The 22169-nt window shown below is 38.6% G+C and overlaps 2 protein-coding genes across 2 annotated transcripts; one reads left to right on the plus strand and one right to left on the minus strand.

Annotated features, from left to right (window-relative positions):
* Positions 1-4462: 4462 nt before the first annotated feature.
* LOC306850863 (D(1C) dopamine receptor-like) lies at positions 4463-5791 on the minus strand (the record flags this gene model as incomplete). Its single annotated transcript, XM_079386801.1, has 1 exon — positions 4463-5791. Exon 1 carries the CDS (start codon positions 5786-5788, stop codon positions 4463-4465), a length of 1326 nt encoding a protein of 441 aa, XP_079242927.1. The 5' UTR covers positions 5789-5791.
* A 1997-nt stretch (positions 5792-7788) lies between these two features.
* LOC306849976 (TBC1 domain family member 12-like) lies at positions 7789-20873 on the plus strand. The gene is made up of 13 exons (XM_079385374.1): positions 7789-9105; positions 11226-11352; positions 13923-14044; positions 15282-15364; positions 15524-15641; positions 15729-15835; positions 16007-16087; positions 17086-17180; positions 17282-17353; positions 17430-17558; positions 17857-17966; positions 18963-19221; positions 19504-20873. Exons 1-13 carry the CDS (start codon positions 8063-8065, stop codon positions 19579-19581), a joined length of 2424 nt encoding a protein of 807 aa, XP_079241500.1. The 5' UTR covers positions 7789-8062; the 3' UTR covers positions 19582-20873.
* Positions 20874-22169: the final 1296 nt, after the last annotated feature.

Consider the following 22169-nt stretch of genomic DNA (forward strand, 5'->3'; position numbering starts at 1 on the left):
GGTTGCTGTGCAACTCAAAGCCTTTGTTCTGAGAAGATGAAACACTTTCTGAGCCAGGTGACACTAAGAGCAGCATCTTTTTATCAATATATTTTTCTCTCTTTTCAATTTGTTTTGAAAAGCTTTTGAATACTCTCACAAGGCTGAGGAATTTCTGAGTGAAAGCAGGATGACATGGAAAGCAAAGCAACAGAAATGGCTTCATCTCTGCACAGGTCCACTCTTTCACTCTCACATATAAAAAATAAGTTGCTGGAAAATTGCTTAAAATTAGGGTCATAGGTATTATCATGAGTCTGATATCTTCCTTTAGTTTACTGTACCATGTGAGTGACCATGTACAACCTTTTTGGTCTGTGATGAAAAAGTCATGTTGCATTATATTTCTGAGCGAAGGAAGAAAATAAACAAAGCACATCCTCCTCTTGAGATTTAATTTTTCGTACAAATTTGAAAACATCTATAATAAAACATGTTATTAACTGTACCGATAAGAGATAGACAGTGCCCAAAATAAATATTCATAATGATAGATTTTATGACTTATCGATATGCTGATGTTGTTTGTTCCCTTTTTAAACTTAATTTCTGAGCTGCCTATACATTACATTTAATGATCATATTCTCATTGTTTCCTTGCTTGTTCAAGGAGGCTGTGCTGAATAGACCAGCAAAAATATCAGCTTAATAACTCGATGCAATGATTATACAACATGATCAGTTTTACGCAACAGGATCTAAGGATGAGATTTCAGCTGCTAACGTCTTAATGCCAAATTCCTGTTTGTGCATTTTACCGTGAGAAACCTGTGCCTATTCATCAAATAATGCAATCCGGCATGAAGTAGGTTAGAAACAGGGAGGAGCTGAGACATAAATCATTCTACCTCTGGAAGGAATGACCTGGTTGTCCTGTTAACAATTCAACCAGTATAAAATATCTTATTACATGACCTCAGAATATATCACCTCTAAATGTACTTCATGAAGACAAATGATCAAAGTGTTAAAAATGATGTGTATGAGAAATTCCAAAACAGTTTTATATGGTCAGAATCAGTAAACTTAACCTGGATATGTCAACTCTGAAAAGTATTGCAGAGATTTTAGATATATGAATCTAAAATCTAATGCTTTGTGTGTTATCTTTAACCCTACAATGCATAAAGAGGATTAGACCTTTGACTGAAATAAAAATTTTCACGCATTCTAAGGCTGGAAATTAGTTTTGTAGAAAAAAAATGAATTAAGCATATGGACTGGAGAGTGAAGGAAAAGCAGACAAGAACTAGTGTGGATCTCAATTCACTATAGACTGCTATTAAAAGCATCCCAGGTGGCACCTCATGAGAGAATGCCAATAGTGTGCAGAGCTGTGATCTAAGGAAAGTTGGCTACTTTGACAAATCTAGAGTTTTAGGCTATAGGAGATTTTCACGTAAAAGCCGTAGACAGAAAGGTGCAGAGTATGTTCTTATCCTGTCTGCAAGGATTATAGCTACATAATTTGCAAAAGTTGTCAGCGAATTGACATTTCTCACATTAAAACACATAGCCTATACATTTAGTTAGTTACCGAATTCCATATTTTACTGTACATGTACATGGCAAGTGAACAAATTAACACGATAGAAACAAATTCAGTTAATTAATAATGCTTAAAATAATGTGCGGGACATTTTTGATAAAAAAGACAGTATTAAAAACTCAAAGCCGCGAAACGGAACTCAGTCCGATTCTGAATGGATGTTTTGTGCAGGAGTGGAACAGGACAAGTAGCCTAATCTTCGGTGGTGCGCCTAAAACGGTCAAAACACGAGTGTCAAAATGCCCGCACTGGTGTGTACTATTCACCTAAATCAACATAAGCGCCGTGCATTATGTTTCACGCACGCGCGCGCGCGCACAGATGTGTAAATTCGCTACGGAGCGTCAGCATTGTGCTTCACGTTGTAGCCTACTTTGCAGCCACTGGCAATCAAGAAAGGGCTAAAGTGTAAACGAGTGGGTTTGTAAGGCTTATTTTCAGTTCAAATCCTCACAAAATTATGTAGCTATATACAGTAACAAATTTATTAGACCACCCATCAAAAACATGTTTAAAGCAGTAGCATAGCTACAGGTGGGCCCACTTTCATCAATGAGAAGTTGATAATTTTCCAAATGGATGTAATTTATTAAACGATAATAATAAATGTCTTATTTCACTGTAACTTTATTTATTAAAAAATATTAAAAGCTTGTTTTCATGGTTAATTACAGGTCCTTTCTTAAATTTCCCTCTTCACTCTTGTCAAAATGATGATTCTTCTGTTCCTCTTAGTCCCACCCAGGGCCCCCAATCCTTTAGCTACGGCCCTGGTCCCACCCACAATGCTATGTTTACGACGTAAGAATATAATAGTAAAATGCGCACGTTTGTGAAGTTAAATTTGAAAATAGCCTAGTGAAGCAAACATAAATCAGATCAATTCTTTAAAAAGTAAAATTCTTAGCAATAAATCCGGACCGTCTACAAATGACACCCGACAGACCACCTGAGGGTGCTGGATTTATCGATCGGAAACTTCTGAACCAAGCGTGTTTAAAGCATCATATTAGCATAGGTACAGTGTTTGATCCGCTAAACAGATGCATCCTTTGTGGAAAGAAACGCATAACGTTGTGCTCCTGGTCGCCACAACAAACTGCATAATGCTGCGCACATTTCTGCGGTCCTCGATGCGCGTGAACTGACAGAGACGCTTGATTATGAAATCATCTGCGAAGCTGCGTTGTTTCAGACTGAAGTAAAGCTTTACAATAAACTTCCTTAGTTAACGTAGTTAATGCATTAACTAAGATTAGCAATACATTTGTTGCTGTCTTTATTCAACTTTGTTAACCAGCTCAGGCAAATGTTAACAGATACAACTTTTAATAGTATTAGTCATATTAGTAAATTTTGAAATTAACATTAACATAACAAATTACTAATGTTAATGTTGGTGCTGTATCTTTTTTTTAGCAATTTGACATGCAGTTTTCATATGTTACACACTAGGCCCACCCATCTTTTTGTAGGCCCACCCACTTAAACATTTCTGGCTACGCTAGTGGTTTAAAACTAAAAATGTTATTGTCATTAGGCAAACAACAAACTGAAACAACTAAATAATATTTATTCACACATAATAACCAAAAAACTAATAATAAATATATAAATATTATATTTTATTTTGTATGGCCTCGATAAAAGCTTGCATTCTTGCTGGCATCATTTGTATGCACTTTTCCACAGTTTCTGTTGTTACTGACTTCCAAATAGTTTCTAGAGAGTTTCTGAAGACTTGCTTTTGATTAAACTTTTGTGCAATCTATCTTCAAATCCATTTAATCTCAACAATAATTATATTTTAGCATTAGAAACATACTGTGACTAAAGATCTTACACGCTACTGGTGGATTACAGAAACATAAAAAAATGATTTTGGTAATCACCGATACACCAATTCTTAATTTAGGGCAGCTGTGGCACAAACCTAGCATTGGGTGGTGGCCTAATACATTTGTTAAGCGCTGTATTATGTACTTGAAAACAAGACATGCACTCATTGTCGCATTTCTGAAAACACCCTTTTTACACAAGGGAGTAAAACATTAGGAAATGACTTTGTAAATTAATAGAAATGAATGAAAAATGAGCTGAGGACAACACTGACTCTAAAAAGACTATCCACACTGTCTTTTTTTCCATAGAGAGTGAAGTGATTAACAGATTATAATACCTGCAATACCGGCTTCATTAGTTATAAAATGTTTCAATTTGCTGCTTACAGTTCAGATTTACCTCTCATTTTAGAACAGATTACACCTGTAAGAGGTGGTATCACAAGTTATTAATAATTTTTATAGTATTATATAAATTATATAATGATATAATAATGATATAATAATTTCATAATACACTGTAAAAAGTGGTAACTTGATTTTGTAAGGATTTTTGTTGCCTTGTTGTCAGATCAGTTTATTAATATAAAATGTTCCCAAAAAAGAAAAAATATATCATTTTTATCTATTTATTTTTTTGTGGCGAGTGGGAAGGGGGCACTCTAGATGTCATTGTCCATGGGCACCAAAGAGTCTTAATCCCCCTGTATTTAGGTTTGTCTGGCGCAAATCTTCGTTTTGCGTTTGCAAAAAATGCGTAGAAGTATTAGAAGCAGTATTTATTGTCCATAATACTACATATTGACGATGTAACGTTTCCTGTTGATATGGTTACCATCTGACCCCAAACGTTTTTTTTTTTTGTGGTATGCGAAAATGCGATACTTTTTGGTTACTAAAAAGTCCATTGAAATTATTTCCTTTTTGACATGTAGCATTAAAATTGTTCGGCGTGCGTTGTAATACCACTAATAATTAGTTTTGGCTTCATTTGAGGAGGTAAAAGCCTCGGCTACCCCCCAAACTCCCTGAGTCATTCAGTAATGATTTGACCTGGGATTCCCTCGCACTCCATGAGTCCCGTGGAGGTGAATGGCGTGATAGTGTCCAGGGAAATCTCCCCGTCGCACTCAAACTGTCCGATGTTGGGTAAGAGCATGTTTTTGTGATTCCGGGACACGTTCGAGGTAACCGAGTCCTTATCGAACGGGAGATTCGGCTCCTCCCGAGGGTTCAGCATCTGAACGGCCAGCGGTTGCGCTTCCTTCTGAAGTGTCGTGTCGTGATGATAAGACACCAGCTCGTTACTGAAATTCACAGCCTCCACTGTTGTGCTGGGGAAAATTTTATTGCAACCCAAAATCGAGGAGAACGCCTTCCTGAAGTCCGCGTTAAACGCGTAAATGACGGGATTGAGGGAGGAATTGGCCCATCCGAACCACACGAAGATGGTGAAGGTAGTGTCGCTAACGCACTGGCAGAAGGGCACCATGCAGTTAAGCACGAAAAACGGCAGCCAGCAGAACACAAACACCCCCATAATGATCGAGAGTGTTTTTAAAACTTTGGTCTCTTTCTTGAAAGTGGTTTTCAGCGAGTTCTCGTTGGAGCAGTCGTTGGATTGGTGGTGGTTTTGCGCGTGCTCCGCTGCCCTCTCCAAAGAGGAGATCCTGCGGATCTGTGTTTGCGCAATACGGAATATCCTCGTGTACGTGGCGATCATGATGATCACGGGGATGTAGAAACTTATCAGCGAAGACGAGATGGCATACGTCCGGTTCAGGTTGGCTTTGCAGTTGTCGCTGTAGTCGGTGCCGTTGCCCGCTGCGCCCTCCTCATCGTCCTCAGCCATGTGCCAGTTGAGCTGGACCGGGATAAAAGAGATCAGGATGGACAGGGTCCATGCCACTCCGATCATCATGAAAGCCACCCGGTGGGTCATCTTGCGCTCGTACCGGAACGGGCTCGCGATGGCCCAGTAGCGGTCCACGCTGATGATGCACAGGTTGAGGATGGACGCGGTGGAGCACATGATGTCAAAGGCGATCCAGATGCCGCAAAACCGGCCGAAGAGCCAAGTGCCCGCCACCGCGGATATCGCCTCCCACGGCATCACCAGGACGGCTACGAAGAGATCCGAAACGGCCAGAGAAATGACGAAAAAGTTGGTCACTTTAGAGCGCAGGTGCCTAAATTTGACCACGGCGGCGCACACGAGCGTGTTCCCGAGCAGCGTGGAGACGATGAGGAGAAAAAGCACAAAACCCAGCAGAGCGCGCATGCTGTTCTGCCCGTCTCCATCCTCTAGCTCCTGCGCTCCGTGCGCGCTGTCTTGCGTGTGGTTTGTGCCGTTTTCCATCTCTAAAATCATATCCGTTAATATAGCATCTGACCAAGGCGCTTCATAATGGCCAGTTACCTTAGGATACTCTTTATGAGTGATCGGTCCGATTTCCCGCTCTGTCCCATGTTGGCGAGTTGGGAAAACTGCGTCCGTTCCCGGTGCTGAGCGTGTGGAATGACCCACATTCATGGGCTGGTGAGTCTCGCTCGAGAAGTTCTCGCTTTGTGATTGGTTTATGTCCACACCGCTGAGTCTGTGTGATCTACACCAACATCCATTCCCTCCGAATGACTAGTTGCCAATTAACCTGAAATCCCCAAGTTGCCAATTTTACCAGGTCTGCAGAAATTACAGGCAGAAAACACTGTCAACAATAACATTTTACAAACGACAAATAAAAACACAAATAACAAATTTTGGAAAACAACTGACAGTGCAAACAGATTTTGCAACAACAACAATATATGCAACAATTCCACATTAATATTCAAATATAATAGGCTCATATATGTTGGAGTTGCAAAATTCTGCATGCTGTTGAATCATCCAAATGACCACAGATTCAGTGACATTTGTAATTAAATTAATCTATGCCAATCAGTTTTAATTGGTGGTTGAAGTGATTAAAGGCATGACTGACTGATTGATTGATTTGTTTGTGTTGTTGTTTGCCTAAATACAGCAAATAATTAATATACATTTTATATTTTATTTTATGAAAATATTAATTATGATGTTATGAAATGTACCATTTAATGTTAACTCTATAAATAATTTTAACCTGTAACGTATAGTGCAAAATGATTCGCAGTAATGCAAGAATTTATAGGTCAAATAGTTTTTACTAGTTTAAAGAAGCTTCAAATCTGAAAAGCTGCACTCTGTCATAGAGAAACATACAGTGTTTGTGAATGGCTGCTGCTTCCACGTCGAGCTGCATTTTTTCTGGTTTTGGTTTTAGGTTTCACAGTCTATTCACTGAGGAACTCCTCTTTATTCAACTGTCAAACATGTTACTAGATACCGCAATATTTTTTTCTGCAGTAATGCTATAGTGCACTGAAAAGCTTCATGATTGTTCAAAGTATTTCCAGAAATAAAAAAAATAAAAAAAAGTTTTTCAGTTTTTTTTTTGTTCAGGAACCCAGTGAGCACATCATTTGTTTTATATGTATTTGAGTGTGGTTAATAATTAACTTTTCTCCCAAATGTGTTCCTTTTCATCACTTAGACATTGAGAGAATTGAGCTCATTAATTTTAATGCAGTGACTAAGAATAATGCAGCTTAATGAATAAAATCCAGCCTTCATGTTATACTCAGGAAATAACACAGCAGATATTTTTAATTGATGAATGCTGAGACATGAAAGGCCAGGAATCTGCAAAAGAAAGTTTACGCAAAGAGGTCTCCTTTGGATTTTAAATTACAATGCACTTGTGTCATATTACATTCCTTGAGTAAATTTAGGGGAAATGCAGCAACAACCTAAAAACCTTTTTCTTTTTAAGCTGTGGATACTCAGAATTTATATCAGATTACTGAATTTCCAAGCATACATAAAGAGTATAACAATTATCAAATTGGCAATACTGCAGCTGTTTAGCTGTTAAATTGATTTATTCTTGTGTTTTGCCGCCCTCTAGTGGCCATTTTTATCTTTAGATAGATAGATCGCTAGATGATACATTTTATTGTACATTATTATTATATTACATTATTATTATATATTTCATTTTATGTTATTTTTTGTGTAATTTTGTCATTTTTATTATTTAATGATTTTTTTAAAATATGTCTGTATAGGTTTTTTATTTATTTTGCAGATTGATGTAAACGTTATGGAAATACAAAAAATGGAAGATGGCAAGACGAATAATGGGAATAGATTTTTTTTATGCTTTTTATGTTGGCTTCGGTAATATAAGACTCCAGTTTAGGTCCTGCAGTTGCTCCAACTGTACGGTAGATGTCGCGTTAACTCCTGGAAATCCCACTTCCAACCTTTTGCTTGGAAGAGACACGCCGACACCACATTCAAAATGGCCTCAATCAGCGACTGCGCTGGACGTGGATCAAAATGTGCATAAACAACAGCGAGCCGTGGCTTCACTCTCCATCCTCAACACTACAGGCTTCGGAGGCGCGATGTCATAAATGTACTGGACTGGCAGAATCGGTGGGGTACATAAGATGAGAGCTTGTTTTGCAGACAGCCCAGTCGAACCGGGGCGCCGCCGCTGCAGCAGGGCTTCATCTGCCTTTCTGAACCACCGATACCTCCAGTGAGATGGAAAGAGTGGAGGATGCTGCTGATGAGCCGGGACTCGCACCGTCCATCGATGTCAACGACAACCAGGAGGAGTACAAAGCACGCGTTTGCGGTTCAGACACCGAAAGCGCAAATGTTTACATTTCGGTTTATGCGAATCCGGGAGGTGCTGGACTGCCGTCTCTTTCCCCGGTGGTGGTGGGGTACAGGGCTGAATTATTAAACGGGTTTCCCGGAAAGCTGGAGGTGGATATGGTGCGTCCGGATGGAGAGGGAACCCGGTCCGGCCCAGGGACTTCCGAAGCCGAGAGCGTGAATCAACCCGACAAAGGCTATTTAAATTCACAGCTGAGGTCTGCGGTGTCATTTATGGGTAAAAACTCGCCGGATATGAAGATGCCTAATGGAGATGTTACCCATGAGCACATGGATCATGATCAGACTGATGCAGAAGGAATCAACAGGAAGGTGCCTGCTTTGGACAGAGGTGTGAAAGTGGGCAACGGGGGGTTGTTGATTGTGAACAGTTATGACACCCTGTCTCAAGTCCCCTTCAGAGCCTTGGGTGGCCTTCCTGCTCCTGTTCATCAAAGCGACGGTGTCCTCTCCACGGGGAGGTCATGTGAAAGGATCAGTCGTGCCAGCGCTGAGAGCTCAGAGGAGGCCTGGCCCTGTGACCCGGATCCCACAGACACCCTGTCAGACCTCAGTGCCAAGCTGTCCCTGTCTCCCCTGGCAGAAAACACCAGCGATTACACAGAGACAGACCCGAGCCCGGAGGAGGATTTCAACGACACGGGCCCTCCTCCGCTCAGGCCCCAGAACCTCCGGACTAACCCCAGTCACACAGTCTCCCTCAGCTGTGATGCCACGCCTCTGAGCCCCGGGGATGATGGTTATTTTGGAGCAGAGGGCGGTGTGGATGAATGTCTCAGCTCTGTGAAAGCATTCGAGGGCAGCCGGCGGCAGAGTGCTCCAGACAGGGTCGCCGCTGACACTGATGCCTCATCTGACCAGACACTTGGCACCAAGAGACATGGCATTGCTGAGTTCCTGACCAGGTAAAGGCAGATGAGTGCAAGGCTCTTGAGCTGCAGTAAACCTTTTTTTGGCCTTTTTATCGTCGCCCAGTTCATATGTCTACAAACAGTTACTGCTTTCTGTACGTGGTTATTTAATTTTTTTGCTTTTATTTATAGGACATGATGCATATATGAGCAGGATAATTTCAGGGACTTGTTTTTATTTTCCTTTAGTTAGTTGATATACACTATCATTTGTAAATCATTTTTTTTTATTGTTTCTGACCAAAAATGCAGTAAAAACAATATTATTTCGAAATATTATTACAATTTAAAATAATGGTTTTCTATTTTAATATATTTTAAAAGTAATTTATTCCTGTTATTTTCAGCAGCCATTACTCCAGTGTTCAGTGTTACATGATGATCCTTCAGAAGTGATTTGATGCTCAAGAAACATTTCTTTTTATTATCAATGTTAAAAATAGTTTCTTATTTCCAATATTGAAAATAGTTGTTGATGTTAATATTTTTGTGGAAACATTTTGTCGGATTTTGTGAATATTTTGTTTTCAGGGTTTCTTTAGAAAGAAAAAAAAAATTTTTTTTGTAATAATTCAAGTTTTTACTGTCACTTTTGAATAGTTTAATGGATCCTTGCAGAATAAAAATATTACCTCCCTAAAAAAATTGGTAGTAACTGAAAACAAAAAAACAACAACTATTGTTGATGTTACCAGCCATAACATGAAAATGATTGGCTACTCAGTATTGATGCGTCCTTACAGATTCATCCTTACAAATATATGTGTGAGAGAAAAAATTGGATCAGGACATCGGAACATGGAACCCCACAGATTTACACAATCACCACATCTCTGGCTAATTCCTTAAAGCTTTTTCTTGAATCATCATTGCATTTTATGTTCAAATATTGCCTATATGCATTTTTTGAAGTGTTGTTATCTGTGAGAAAGCACTTTATTGTTTTAGTGCAAAAGTCACACTGTTGCTCGCATGACCAGGTAATGAATGATGAGTAATAACAGGTGCTTTGACTGCCACTCACTTGTGGCTTCTTTTTCATACACATGCTTCACAGAAGGTCTGAAGTGTGCCGTTTACTTTGAACACACTCCTTGTGTTGTTTTCAGATGTTTGATAAAGAGAAGCCGCTTTGCTTTATCAAAGTCAAATCTAAATCTCAGACTTACAGCCACAATTTTGCATCAGAACCAAACCCACAGGACATCAGACTGCATATCTGACTTGTTTCCGTTATGTTTGAGGTGAATTCGCCTTATTGCACTAGTAATGCAATACCGGGGTTCAGAGGGAGTCCTCTTCCCAGGAGCTTTGGTCTCTACAAAGACCTTCATACTTAGTATGGAAAAACACACACTCTCTCTCTCACACACACACACACACACACACACACACACACACACACACACACACACACTCACACTCTCTGAGGAATTTTAATGTCAGCTTTTATGAGTTGGGCTTCATGGTGTTCTGCTGCTGAGACCTTGTTTCTGCTCACGCCGTATCTTCAGTTCCCTTTTTTTTTTTTTTTTTTTTTTTAACAGCAACAAACTTCTCTTTTCCAGCTGTACCATACCATATCATCCTGTGTCACACATTTTCTTTGTCCGTCTCCCTCACTATTGTGTCTGTCATCCTATCCGTCTCTCTCAGGACAGTATTGACCTGCCTCACTGGCTTTATTATGTAATTAAGACGGCATTAGATCGATTGTCCCGTCAGAAAGCATGTTCAGAGATTTAATGAGCTCATCTCCACAGCAGGGCCTGCTCATTATCTGTGTGTTTGTGTAAGGGCCACCGGTGACTGTGACTCAAGGTTTATTTGCAGGATGCTGGTGCTGCTGTATCACCATGAGCACTTTCAAATCTCCTGTATTAAGTGCATTAACTCTGCTGAGCTGTCAAAGATCTTAATTCCCCATAGTCATAGTCTGAACTTAATGAGGTTAATGGTTGTCATATTTTGGCCTCTTTATATCACAGGCTACAAGGACTTAATTAACTGTTTGAGAATCTCTCTCTTTTATTCTAATGATAAAATTATGTAGCGTATGTTTTTGAATAGTCACTCTTTTGGTCTCTCTTCCTGTCTGTCTTCTGTCTTCAAAGGAGTTTGTTTTCCTGGAAGCCCAAAGAGTCAAGGGCAGCAGCATCCCACAGTGCTCCAGGATGGAAGCTGTTTGGGAAAATTCCACTGCGGGACAACCCTCCAAAAGACTCTAAAATCATACAACAGGTAAGAGAGGCGGTTTAAAGGAATGGCTTTTTCCAAAAATGAGAATTGTTTTCATTCACTCACTCTCATGTTTCAAATCTCTCTGATTTGCTTTTCTGTGGAACATAAAACATTTTTTCCCAGTATTTGATATTTTTAATTATTCATGCTTACTGAACATTATGGTGTTGTGGTGCCTAAATTGACAGATGTAGAGTAAAATAGAGTAAAAACAGTTATGTTGTGAAATATTAGTAAAATTTCAGCAGCCATTACTGCAGTTTTCAGTAACATAGGATCCTTCAGAAATCATTCTAATATGCTAATTTGGTACTCAAAAACATTTCTTATTATTATGAATGTTGAAAATACTTTAATATTTTGTGTTTACTTAATATAGTCCAATGGTTTGCTTCTGGCTAATAGTTTTATAGAAACTGTAATTTATCGTTTATCAGAATTCTTTGTTGAATAGAAAGTTTAAAAGAACAGCATTTATTTGAACTGGAATTTTTTGTAATATTATGAAATTTCTACTGTCACTTTACTGTGTTGATCAGTATATTGCGTCCTAGTTAAATAAAAGTATAATTGTTTTATTTACAAAATTGTACTGACCCCAAACCTGTACAAATTTATTACACACACACACACACACTAGAGCTGCACGATTAATCGTTAAAAGATTGCGATCTCGATTCAAACACCCACATGATCTCATTTCTCAATGTCAACGATTCGCCAGTGTCTATTAAACCTTTGAAAAAACCTTACCTGAACATTCAAATCGGTGTTCGTGCTGCCGCTGGCACAGAGAGAGCTGTTATCATGTAGGTAAGAAACAGTTTCTCTCAACTACACAGTATTATTTCTGTCTTACAATTCATTCATATTATCACAGAAATACTGGGATGAAAGTTTATAGTTTGGATGTAAACATTGATGTCTATAGTAGCGACCAAAATAGAGCAAATCACCTTTTAAAAGTAATTTGCGCTTCAAATAACGTTTGTGTAGGTTACACTGTTTAGACACTACGTGGAGACAAGTGACTGTTAAAAATGTATTTGAATCATTCATTCAAGAGATTTGTTCAAAAATTCATCCAGTAATGAAACAAGTGAAGTATTTGAGTGAGTCATTGAATCATTCATTCAAACCAATTTTTCATAATTTTAATATTAAAAATTGGTTTAGTTAAATCTTATTTTAAATAAATATTTTATATATTTAGATTAACAATTAAAAATTAATTAAACAATCTTAAACTGGCTGCAGCAATTCATATTTTGTCTCAGACTTTTGTAAATTATGCGTTAATTTATGTTCAGAATCGTGGGAATATCTTGATCTCAATTTGAGACAAAAAAAAAATTGTGATTCACAATTTATCCAGAATCGTGCAGCTCTAACACACACACAAACATGTATATGAATTATGACACAATTTTCCTATTTGGGTTAGCGTTTATAACGTGTTTAGAGTGTGTATAACCCAAGAAACAGTACCGCTGTTTCCATGACTAGAAACACTGAAGTTCATACCCTTATTTGTGCAGAGAAAAGATAGCAAGGGAAAGCAGTATTTGCAGAAGAGGGTTAGGGAGAGAGCAAGGAAGCAAAAGAGAAAGAGGAGGAAGAGAAACCAAGAATGACAGAGTAAGTGAAATAAAGAAGGACTGAGATTACTGCTGGAAACTCTGCGTCATTTTGTGTGTCAGCCAGGAGAGACAAGTGTGTGTGTGAGGCAAGCGTGGGCTTTGTGTGTGCGTGTGCGCGTGCAGCTGTCTTTACTCTTCCCCTTCAGTAAGTGATGACTGAGCCTGTGTTGTTTTCAGCTCTGGATTTGCGCTCAGTTCACCCTCCACACTCTGCAGGTGTCTCTCTGTATTCCAGTGAGAGAGAGACCTCCGATAAACTCACACATGAAGGCTTGTGTCTCACAAATCTTAAAGCTTTTTTCAGATCCTCCTCTCCTTAAAGGAATGTTGTTGTTTTTTACTAGTTTCAAAAGTACATAAAACATTTTCAATTAACAGATTTCTTACTGACCTTTTCTGTGTATTTACAATATCTTTTAACATCATGGCCACATAAAGCTGGTAATACTTCACATAGAAAGTGCAAGGATGCCTTTTTTTGCTCCGGGTGTATGTTCACTACTGTGTGTACACTTGGATGGGTTAAATGCAGAGCACAAATTCCGAGTATGGGTCACCATACTTGGCCACACACTGCTTCCCTTCCCTTTTTGTTTGCAAAGTCTGACTGTTAGACCTAGATAATGACTTTGTGGATTTGTCCAGTATGTATACACATAAATTGAACTGCACTTCACCTACAAGTTCGTGCAATTGCTCTGTGAATGTAAATGTTATTCTCTGCTTGACCTTGCATTGGACTCACGCTGTTTGTGCTTCAGTTGTAATATGGGTTTAGCATTAAGGCCTTTGCCTTTGGCCTTTCACTCGTAGCATGTGGGAATCTCATGATGGAATTCTTCCTCCTCCGGATACATGTGGCAGCTGGGAAACTGTAGACACAGATCTGCTGTAATCTCATAAGGACTGCTCTTCTTTCCTTTTTTTAAGGAGTATGAATCCAGGGTGGGACCCGCCACGGGACCACCCCCTCACCCTCAGCCAACAAGACGCAAGAATCTGGAGTTTGAGCCTTTATCCACCACTGCTCTCATTCTGGAAGACAGACCTGCGTAAGTGTGAAACGGGAACTACAGCTCCTCAAGTGCTGCGCAAGCTTCCATTTAAAATCAAATATTTACCCAAATTCCCTGGGCGCTGCTGGTGAAACACAAACCGGCATTCCAAATGTGTGCATATAAACCTGAAGAGCAGGTTTTATTGTTACAAAATTCTTATAATGTGTAGCAGAACAGTATATGCTTTGCTTATTTGTTAATAATTAAAAACAGACTTTTTATATAGTTGTGTAACCAAGCAGATTTCACCCCTGAGTGAGATTGCTTTTCATTTGATTGTAACTTAGGAACTTGTGGATTGAAACTAGCTGAAATGTAGTTAGTTTGCTTTCCAGATAACATGCTCACAGAGAGGACGTGATTCTAAACCAAAGATGTAGCACATTTTCAGGATTGGGGGAACCAAAAAGAAAAGTTCAAAGAACTTCATCCATAGAGTGAATTCAGTGCTCTGAAGGACCGTACACTTTTTCCTCAAAAGCTATGTCTGTTTTTACCCTTTATATAATTCCTCTGACTAAATTTAAAACCCCAAAACAACTGACATACTGGAGTTGTACCAATGGAAACATGGACAAATCCTTTTTTAAATGTTGAAAGTGTTGCAGAAAGTTGTAGTTATTTATAACAGATGGTCAGTTTCTAATGTGTAAATTAGAGATTGTCCCTTTTAGTTTCATGCAGCAGATTTGGTTTTGTGATTAGGTTGAAGCTGACGTAATTCACTTTGTTAAAAATACTTTAATGTATGATACAGCAACAAAAGTTCAAAACTCAAAGTTTGGGGCGGGGATATTGATTTGCCCTACTAATGGCAGATGGAAATTGTTCATAAAACTCATTATTACAAATCATTACTTGTGTAATTTTGTTTAGTAGTGCCAAAGGTACAAAAATTACACTTTTCTGTTTCAAATAAATGCTGTTCTTTTTAAACTCTTTTCAACATTGATAATAATTAGAAATCATGCAACACTGAAGCCATGACTAATGGAAATTAAGCTTGGCCATCACAGCAGTAAATTACATTTTAAAATTCAGATATTTCACATTTTAATATTATTTTACAATATCACTTTTTGTTATATTTTTGATGAAATAAGAGCAGCCTAGTGAGCATAAGAGAATTCTTTCAGTAACACATGAAAAAAATCTCACTGACCCCAAACTTTGTGTATATTTGGGTTAAGGGTTTATGTTGTGCAGATTCAAAGACTTTTTGTATTTTTAGGAACCTGCCTGCTAAATCAGAAGAGGAATCTCAGAGACACCGGCAGGAATACAGTGAGATGATTGCAGGGGCCAAGCGAAGGGGTGAGTAATGTGTGTGTCTTTGTGCACACACTCGTTTGAGCATTTGCAATGATAATGATGTTTGACACTTGATCTGCTGGCGATACGCCCCTGTATTTCAGCACACAGCTGCCCCTCTCACTGCCTATCCACACACACAATTTCTCTTCTTTTGCTTAGAGATGAAAGAGGCACAGAAGAAAAAACGTCAAACGAAGGAGCGATACCGACAGGAGGAGAACATAGCCAATGCCATGGTGATCTGGAACACGGAAGTCTTGCCTAATTGGGAAAGCATGTAAGTGTCCCATCCATATATGCACAAAAAGTGGATTTATTGATGTCTTAATGTCTTGCAATGATGTGCTCTGTTGCCATCACAAAGGCGTAACACACGGCGTGTACGAGATCTTTGGTGGCAGGGCGTCCCGCCCAGCGTCCGCGGGAAGGTCTGGAGCCTCGCCATCGGGAATGAGCTTAACATCACCCCAGGTAACTATGGCAACTGCTGCACTCCTCATATTTGGTTAGTCTTGATCATCTGTGGCCCTCTGCCACTGTGTAACATCAATCTGACATAAACAAATACAGATTGTGTCCAGATGAACTGGGTTGACAAGGAAGCAGCTGTTGCTTTTGTCACATCAATTGTGTGTGTTTTAGAACTGTATGAGATCTTCCTGTCCAGAGCCAAAGAGAAGTGGAGGAGCTTCAGCGAGACGAGTTCGGTCAATGAAAATGAAGGTCTGTTTGTTCCGCAAACTAAGCTACATCAAAGAACTAAACAATTCTGTCCTTGAAAGTGAAAATGAAGTCAGATGGAGAGTGTTTTTACATTGTCAGTGTGTGATGATAGTGTCAAATACATGGTTTCCATTAACAACTTCCTGAATTGCATCACGTGAAATCAGTTAACCAATCAATGAACTTTTCTTATCTACTTTGACATGTGACTGGAAGATACAAAGAATATTTACAACATATCCATGATAATTCTGCTGTAAACAAAGCGAATACTGTTGAGATTTTAATATGCTCTTTGAGAGCCATTAAAATATTTTGCATCCTTTCCTGAAGTAGTAGCAAAGCTGGTGAGAATTTCTTTAAAACAGTTTAAACTGTTCATTGCTTTAGAAAACCAGTCAACGTTTCATTTGCATCATCACTTAAAAATGCTTCCACAAAAATAGTAATTAACTGTTTTCAACTTTGATAATAAGAAATGTTTTTGGGCAACATGTAAGCATATTAGAATGATTTCTGAAGGATTGTGTGACACTGAAGACCATTGCAAGAATAAAATGCATTATAAACTATATAAATCTAAAAAAACAGCATTTTAATTTGTAAAAATATTCCACGATATTACTGTTTTTTTTTTTTTTTTATAGCATTTTTTATCAAATTAATGCAGGCTTGGTGAGAATAAGATATTCTTTCATAAACATAAAAAAATAAAATCTTACTGAACCAAAACTTTTGCACAGTAGTGTATGTAGCTAAATATCACTTTTTTTGTAGCTGAAGATTACTTTATTACAATCCACATTGGCTATTACATTTCTCTGGTTGGGGGAAACCATTTATTTATTACCATTCATTTAGCAGGTGCTTTTGCCTAAAGCAACAAAAACATCCTTTACGCCATTTCAGAGCAAATCCATAAAATTAGATTTTTGTTTTTAGCTCTGTCAACCAGCTGTAGTCTGACTGATGACTTCATCATGGTTTTAATTGATTAGATTGTGGAGTGTCACTGGCAGACAGAGAGTCGAGTCTGGATTTAATCAAGCTGGATATTTCCAGAACTTTTCCCTCTCTCTACATATTCCAGAAGGTAAGAACAGGTGTTTTGGTACAGCAACTATTATTCTTTTTTAATAATTTGGGGGGGGGTAAAGTATTTTAATAATTTGTTCCTCTCTCTCTTTCCATCAGGGTGGACCATATCATGATATATTGCACAGTGTGTTGGGGGCGTACACATGTTACAGACCTGATGTAGGCTATGTAAGTATCATCCTGGATCATGTCAGTTCAGGGTTGTTCTTCATTGAGATTTTGACGTGTATGTGGCATGTTTTAGGTTCAGGGGATGTCCTTCATTGCTGCTGTTCTAATTCTGAATTTGGAGGAAGCCGATGCCTTCATTGCCTTTGCCAACCTCCTTAACAAACCATGCCAGATGGCCTTCTTCAGAGTGGACCATGACCTGGTACACACTTGCACTCTCTCTTCATCAAACATATTTTAGTAGACCTGCTACAAAACCTGCATTTGCTCACAAAATAGAGAGAGCGTTGTGTCTGCGTTTGCAGTCAGCATTTATTCCAACCATCTGTTGACCCACTTAGACAGATTTCATTTGCCAGACAAACTCGAGAGTAAAAGAACTCCCAAAAGTCGCAATCTGCTGCTGAACATTCCTTTTCTTACACACTCAGTGTGCTTTTAATCATGCTCAAGTTGGAGTTGTGCTCAGTACTGAAGTGATACTTTTTTCTCCCCCCAAGATGCTGAAGTATTTTGCAGCATTCGAGGTGTTTTTTGAGGAGAACCTTCCCAAACTATTCCAGCACTTTCAGAACAACAGCTTGACGCCTGACTTTTACCTCATAGACTGGTAAATCTGCTCTTAAAATCTCTCTTCCTGCTGTTTGTTCATTCCCCTCCTCTGTGTTTCTTCTCCTTGTTTTGAAATCAGAGAGGAGAGATTCATAAGCAGTGTTTTCCTGTTGTAGCTCTTTATCGCCCTCTAGGGCTGCTTTTATGTTCTCTCCTGTGAGGGGAAATTCATTCATATTTCTCATAAGAAAAGGAAGCCTTAGGCAAGTTTAGCTTGGCTGAATCTAATTAACAGTGTTGGGAAACAAGAACCGCTTTCTTTTAATATTTTTAATACTGGAAACAACCAGACAAGTGCAGTCTGATTCCCAAACAAATGACTCTTATGATCCAATACTTTTTTTAGCAAATTAAACACACCTTATAAATGTTGTACTTAAAGTTAGTAGATAAAGATTTACCTGAAGTATCTTACAACATTTTTTAAAAGTTTGGGGTTGGTATGATAAAAAAAAAAATACTTTTGGTAAAAAAAGTATCTTATGGTCACCAAGGCTATATTTATTTGATTCAATTTTAAACATTTTTATTATAGATTACTGAAATGTTATAATGTAATTTATTCCTTTAATGGTCACATGATTCTTTATAAAGCATTTTAAAATGCTAGATAATAATTCTAATATTTATCCTTCTGAATTTATCGAACAGTTTTACTGCTTAGTGTTTTTATGGAAAAAATTTTTTTTCTTTTTTTTTAGGATTCTTTGTGAATAGAAAGTTCAAAAGAATCTTTTGTGAAATAAAAATCCTTACTGTCACTTTTGATCAATATGTGTGCTTGCTAAAAGTATACATTTCAAAGAAAAAACGAACTGTAGTGTAGTTAAGGCTAGTCACACTGGATTACATGTATGCTGCCTCTAAAAAGACTTCATTTAAAAAGTGTGAATATCTTTTCTCAAAATGTAATATCTTGCTTTAAAAAAAACAAACTGATTGGAACCTTCAAGCAGACTTCTCTCTTATGACTTTTGTTCTGTTCTGCTCTCAGGATCTTCACTCTGTACAGCAAGTCATTACCACTGGATGTGGCATGTCGTGTTTGGGATGTGTTTTGCCGAGATGGAGAGGAGGCGTTATTCCGGACAGGACTGGGAATTCTAAGGCTGTACCAAGATGTTCTACTGCAGATGGATTTCATCCATAGTGCTCAGTTCCTTTCCCGGCTGCCTGAAAACACTCCTGCACACGCACTCTTCTCCTGCATCGCAAACACACAGATGATCAGTAACAACCGCCGGTGGAACCAGGTCAGAAATACACACATTTACAACTGTGAGAGTTTATTTTTAATTACATATAAATATTGAGATGGTTTATTTCACTTTTGGTTTTGAGTAAAAGCAATGTAATTCATATTTATATGATCATTTGATCAATGGTAAACCAATAAAATAAAATGATAAAGACATGTTAAAAACTCTTCAAGTCAGATTTAATGTGATCTTCATAAAGAAAATGCCCATTTTAATCAAAAAGAATGACATCAAGCAGTCTGAACTTCCTCTTTTTTTTTTTTTTCCCTCCTACAGGTCTTTTCTGCTCTGATGAAAGATGGAATCAAAGAAACTGCCAAAAGCAGCAGTAACAGCCCTGCCTTAAGAAGCTAACAGCTGACTCTGTCCCAGAGGAAGTGATGATGTTTCTGAGACTCTGAAGTGATGGCGGTCATCACTCAGCACTTTGACCTCTGCAGTGTGCCTGAGGGATAGCTCAGGCTCAGCCCTGATGTGCTGATGGTCCTGTTTGAAGAATCTCCTAATGAATCTGTATCCTGTGGAATGGACATTTTTTCACTTGCGCTCGCGAGTGGGTTTATGCGTGTGTTTGTGTAAGAATGAGCCTGATAATAAGAGAAATGTGAGTCAGGTGACTGTATAATGTGCCAACTTTGTCAATGTTACTTTTGTAATGTTGTGACCTATAAGAAAACAGATTAATCAGAAACGTTTACACACACATACACGCATACATTCAGAGGTCAGTGCCACATTATTTGAACACTCCTTTGGTTGTTGTGAACCAGCGGTAGGCCCTCTGTTATACACACATTCTTATTCTCACACACACGCTATAAACCTGCAGTAGCCTTTCATTAGCACATACCAAATCTGTCGTTAATGTGTTTAAGCTGTTTCTCGCCATTTGTCTGAAGTCAGCCTGTTTGCTAACACATTCACCACTGACACCAGGCATAAAGCCCTTAAACTCTGTGACCATCCTCAGTATGTCCCAGAAACACACAGACCTAGTGGCAAAATTCATATAAGAGCATATAACAATTTCTATAAACAGGTGCTGTCGGGTATTAGCACTCCAGATTTTATGCTTCACTATATTCATTTTAAATAAAAGGGTTGAACACCCTTATATAACACATGTACACACCCTAACCAACCAGCGGCAATCAAGATATTGGCTTTTAGCTTTTGCACCACCTTCTACACTCCAAATGAATGAATCCTGACATTTCCAGATGTTTTTTTTTCTGTTTAATGTCAGTTTATTTTTTTTGTTTTTTTAAGGATAGTTTCTCGTCCCCCCCACCCATTTTTTTTATCTTCCCCACTGTTGTACAGTTTTCTTACGTGACAGTTGTTAATGTACGTTTCAGGTGAGGGCACTAGTATAGATGTGGAAAAATCCCAGTATTGGAGACCTGCTGTCTTCCTTTTTCTTTTTTTTTTTACAACATCTTGTAAAATTGAATGTTGCTTAGAAGTTTATTAGAAGGTGCAAACCAGACATGGGGTCAGTATGTCTTTGAAGAGTGCCATTTGCAGACTGTTGGAAAATGTATTTTAAAATTTGCTGCTTGATGAAAGGTTTATTGTCCACTGTGCCCCAAAGTCATTGTTTTAAACATTAAATATGAAATACTGCTAAAGAAAAAAGTTCATTCAAGGCATTGTTTGCATTTCACTGCACTGCTTTCCCATTGTTTTTCAGTGTAACCTCAAACTGGAAAGATGTCTTTTCATGTCTAGCATCTTTTGCTTTTAACAAATGACACAACATTTTTAAAGAGTTAAAAGGAAGATCATAGTTACCCAAAAATGAATTTATCACTGGCTCACCAATGGATCTTCTGCAATGAATGGATGCATCAACAAACATCACACTAATCTATGAATCATTAAGTCCATTAGTAAAGGAAAAGCGCTGGTTTTAAGAAACAAATCCATCATTAAGTTGTTTTAACTTTGAACCTTAACTGTAAATATTCTGGATAGACTCATTTTAGGTGGAAGCAATTGTTTGAAGTTAAAACATCTTGATGGATTTGTTTCTTACAAACATGAAGCTTTTCACTTCACAAGATGTTAACAGATGGACTGGAGTTGGGTGGATTCACGCTGTGAATTGTCCCTTAAAGAAAACTAAACATGCCATCTGGCTACAGCAAATGCATTCCTATGGCAGAGACTAAAGTTGATCTTATGTGTTGATCTTATGCCACAGCCATATCACCCTGCAGCCCAAGACCGGTTGCCCACTGAAGCTAAGCAGGGTTGAGCCTGGTCAGTACCTGGATGGGAGACCTCCTGGGAAAACTAGGTTGCTGTTGGAAGAGGTGTTAGTGAAGCCAGCAGGGGGTGCTCACCCTGCAGTCTGTGTGGGTCCTAACGCCCCAGTATAGTGACGGGGACACTATACTGTCAAAAAGCACCGTCTTTCGGATGAGACGTTAAACCGAGGTCCTGACTCTCTGTGGTCATTAAAAATCCCAGGATGTCTTTCGAAAAGAGTAGAGGTGTGACCTCGGCATCCTGGCCAAATTTCCCCATTGGTCTCTGACCATCATGACCTCCTAATCATCCCCTTACACTGATTGGCTTCATCACTCTGTCTCCTCTCCACCAGTAAGTTGGTGTGTGGTGGGCGTTCTGGCGCACTATGGCTGCCGTCGCATCATCCAGGTGGATGCTGCACACTGGTGGTGGACGAGGAGACACCACCCCTCACAATGTAGAGCGCTTTGAGTGCTTAGAAAAGCAGAAAAGCGCTATATAAATGTAATTAATTATTATTATTATGTGTCAAAAGTGTGATAGTTTCACTGAAAGATGCTGTGATGGACAAATGCTTTTTGGTTCTTTATTCCTTTTATGAAAAGTAAAACTATTTTAAATGGATATAGCAGCTTTGTTTGCATAGTCTTAAAGCCACAAAAATTCATCTCTATAGAACACTGTAC

The sequence above is a fragment of the Barbus barbus genome (genome assembly GCF_936440315.1).
Source record: "Barbus barbus genome assembly, chromosome: 30".
Lineage (NCBI taxonomy): Eukaryota > Metazoa > Chordata > Actinopteri > Cypriniformes > Cyprinidae > Barbus > Barbus barbus.

What these genes read in the sequence shown, in the direction of transcription:
- LOC306849976 (XM_079385374.1), top strand. Translation starts at nt 8,063, where the DNA reads ATGGAAAGAGTGGAGGATGCTGCTGATGAGCCGGGACTCGCACCGTCC. An exon ending in TGCAGGGGCCAAGCGAAGGG is followed by an intron (nt 15,365 to 15,523) that starts GTGAGTAATGTG and finishes TCTTTTGCTTAG; the next exon opens with AGATGAAAGAGGCACAGAAG. An exon ending in ACAACCGCCGGTGGAACCAG is followed by an intron (nt 19,222 to 19,503) that starts GTCAGAAATACA and finishes TCCCTCCTACAG; the next exon opens with GTCTTTTCTGCTCTGATGAA.